Consider the following 3,353-nt stretch of genomic DNA (forward strand, 5'->3'; position numbering starts at 1 on the left):
TAGGCGGCGCTGCGCTCCTCCGCACCGGCCAGCCCCGCTTTCCCAGACGGCTGCCAAAGCTCCAGTCCGGCGAGCAGACCTTCCAGCCCGCCAGTCCCGGGCAATTCCAGTATATTCAGGAGGCCGAACGTCGGCGATCTGTGCCCTTCTAGCCCGCTGCGGAGGGCGGCCGGCCCTTGCTCTTTCCTAGGGTTCGTGCTCTCCGGGAGTCCGGAGCATGGTCCTGGGTCACTGCTGGTGGAGCGAGGACGCCGAGAGGGAGGATGGCGGGCTGGAAGGTGGCGGTTTTATGTCTGTGGGTCTCCTGCGGCTCTGCCGCCGGACAGCTGGAATACTCAGTGTTGGAGGAGACCGAGCGGGGCGTAGCCGTAGGCAATGTTTCCGCGGACTTGGGGCTGTCAGCGGCCGCTCTGTCCTTGAGGAACTTTCGCTTCCTTTCCGGCCACCGCGAGCCCTACTTCGGGGTGGATCTGGCCAGCGGTGGCTTGGTGGTCCTAGAGCCGGCGGACCGCGAACGGCTGTGCGAGACCAAAGCTGTCTGCGTCTTGACCTATGAGCTGGTGCTCGAGGACCCGCTGGAGCTACACACGATGCGAGTTCACGTCGTGGACACCAACGACAACTCGCCTTTCTTCCCTGCCGGCGACGTGCAGCTGCACATCCCCGAGTTCCTGATGCCGGGAGCCCGCTTTACTCTCCCTAATGCCCAAGATGTTGACGAGGGAAGCAACGGGGTCCTAAGCTACAGTCTGAGCCCCAGCCAGCACTTTCGCCTGATCATGGGATCGCAGGTGGACGGCAGTGAATACCCGGAGTTGGTATTAGCGAAAGCGCTGGATCGGGAGCAGCGCGCCACCCACCAGCTGGTGCTCAGCGCTAGGGACGGCGGGCAGCCCGCGCGCTCCGGAGACGCACGAGTTACCATCATAGTGGTGGACACAAACGACAATGCGCCTGTATTTGAGCGCACAGTGTACCGCGCCAAGGTACCAGAGACTGCACCGAACGGGACTGTGTTACTACGAGTTCAGGCCTCGGACCCGGATGAAGGCTCCAGTGGGGAAATCCGGTACTCCTTAAGCAACAGCACGCGAGCAGCGCTGCGACACCACTTTTACGTGCACCCTGGAACTGGGGAGGTGCGGGTAGCTGCTTCACTAGGTCCACCTGAAACGTTGTTGGAGGCGTACATTGAGGCGAGGGATGAGGGCACCTTCGGTTTAGCTAGTACTGTCAAACTGCTGGTGGAAGTGACGGATGTGAATGATCATGCCCCCGAGGTGAATCTCCTGACTCTGTCCAGTTCAGTTTCTGAGGACGCTGCCCCTGGCACAGTGATTGCTCTCCTCAGTCTCAGGGATGAGGATCTCGGTCCCAACGGTAAGGTCGTTTGTAGCATGTCCAGTGGAGGCCCTTTTAAGCTGAAGGCTTCCTTTGACAACTACTACAGCTTGCTGACTGATGGGCCGCTGGACCGGGAGCAGGTCAGCGAATACCAGGTCCTGATCACTGCCTCAGATGGTGGCTCACCCCCCTTGAGCACCCGCAAGACACTGACTGTGTCTGTTGCTGATGTGAATGACAATTCACCAAGCTTTGCTCAACCACAACAGGAACTTTTTGTGGCTGAAAACAATGGTCCTGGGGCCTCTCTAGGCTGTGTGTTTGCCCAGGATCCCGACCTGGGGAAGAATGGCCTTGTCTTCTATGAGCTGTTGGATATTATCTCTGAAAGGCAGACAGCCTCTAGCTTGGTGGCAGTAGAATCATCCAGCGGGGCTATCACTGCCAAAACGTCCTTTGACTTTGAGCAGCTCAGGGGGTTTCACTTCCAAGTGGAAGCCCGGGATGGTGGCATTCCTCCCAGGAGTGCAACAGTGACTGTGAACTTGTTTGTGGTAGATAGGAATGACAATGCTCCAGTCATCTTGGTTCCCGTGCCCAGAAATGGCTCCATTCCAGTGGAAATTGTGCCCCGCTCTGCCAGAAGTGGACACTTGGTCACAAAAGTGGTAGCAGAGGATGCAGACAGTGGCTCTAATGCTTGGCTTTCCTACCATATTTCTCAGGCTACTGACTCCAGCCTTTTCAGAATTTCAGCCAGTATGGGAGAGCTCCGAACTGCCCGATTAATTCTTCCCAGTGATGCGGTTAAACAGAGGATGGTGGTCGTGGTTCGGGACCAGGGAGACCCATCACTTTCCTCTTCTGTCACATTGGGTGTACTGTTGAGCAACTCTGCCCCTCAGGTCCTTCCAGACTTTGAAGATACCTGGGAAACAGGAGGCCACCTTTCTACCCAGAACCTGTACTTAGTAATTGCTCTGGCCTGTATTTCCTTTTTATTTCTGGGGTGGTTACTTTTCTTTTTGTGCATCAAGGTGAACCAGAGCCCAGTTTGCTGTTCTCAAAGGTGCTGTCGCTCCCCAGAGGAACTGAGGTATGCGAGGAAGATGGCTTCGAGTCCTTGTATGTTATCAGCCACAGTAGACGTCACTACAGTTGAGAGACTTTCTCAGACCTATCTCTATCAGGCCTCTCTAGGACTTGGTTCTGATAATAACAGTTTGCTGTTGCGTGGGGAATACAGTACTGCTGACCTAAGAAATCTGGCTACGGGGGTAGGATTGAATTTGCCAATATCCTGCATTCATATTCGGAATAGGAAAGGGGATCACATAAATGTCAATGCCATGGTAAGCAAATTTTTGGAGATTTGATTCCCTTGGCCAGGAGATGACTGCTAGCTGTGTTCTGAAATGCTTCTTAGGTGAGTCTTCGGCAACATTTATTCCACTGAATTGAACACTCCTGCTTAGCACCCACTGTGCTAAGAATTTTGGGCATATATAAGTATTAAAAGACTGTCCAAGGAGTTTATAGTTTATTTTTGAGAAACAAGGCTAAGAAATTCAAAACCATCAAAGAACAATAAAAGTAATATAGTATAAAGGTCTAAAATTAAGAAATAAGGCACCAGTTTCTGGTACAGGTAATAAATGACCTGGAAAGTTTTTAATTCCCTTTGGGAATTTGTTTAAGGAATTATTTAAAGCATAAATCCCTTCATTCAAAAAACTATTTTGTGCAACAGATATGTGTAAGACATTTTGACACCAAAAGTGGGAATGAAAAATATACACTACTCTTTGCATAACATAAGCATGATATCATAGAAGATGAGACATTTGCTCAAACCATTACAATACATGATTTAATGATGATAACCTAAAAAATGTAAAAATAAATTGCAATGGATGTTCAAAGAAGGGAGAGAGAGACTGTGAGAGAACATCTAGGAAAGGAGGAAGGAGTCAGAGAAGGCATGATGGTAGAGATGGCATTTGAATTAA

At 51.5% G+C, this 3,353-nt stretch overlaps 1 protein-coding gene across 1 annotated transcript; it reads left to right on the top strand.

Annotated features, from left to right (window-relative positions):
- The first annotated feature begins 263 nt into the window (after positions 1-263).
- Positions 264-2,720, top strand: LOC110591139 (protocadherin alpha-C1). The gene has a single exon (XM_021702038.1). It carries the CDS (start codon positions 264-266, stop codon positions 2,718-2,720), a length of 2,457 nt encoding a protein of 818 aa, XP_021557713.1.
- The last annotated feature ends 633 nt before the right edge of the window (positions 2,721-3,353 follow it).

This window comes from Neomonachus schauinslandi, chromosome 7, assembly GCF_002201575.2.
Source record: "Neomonachus schauinslandi chromosome 7, ASM220157v2, whole genome shotgun sequence".
NCBI classification, from domain to species: domain Eukaryota; kingdom Metazoa; phylum Chordata; class Mammalia; order Carnivora; family Phocidae; genus Neomonachus; species Neomonachus schauinslandi.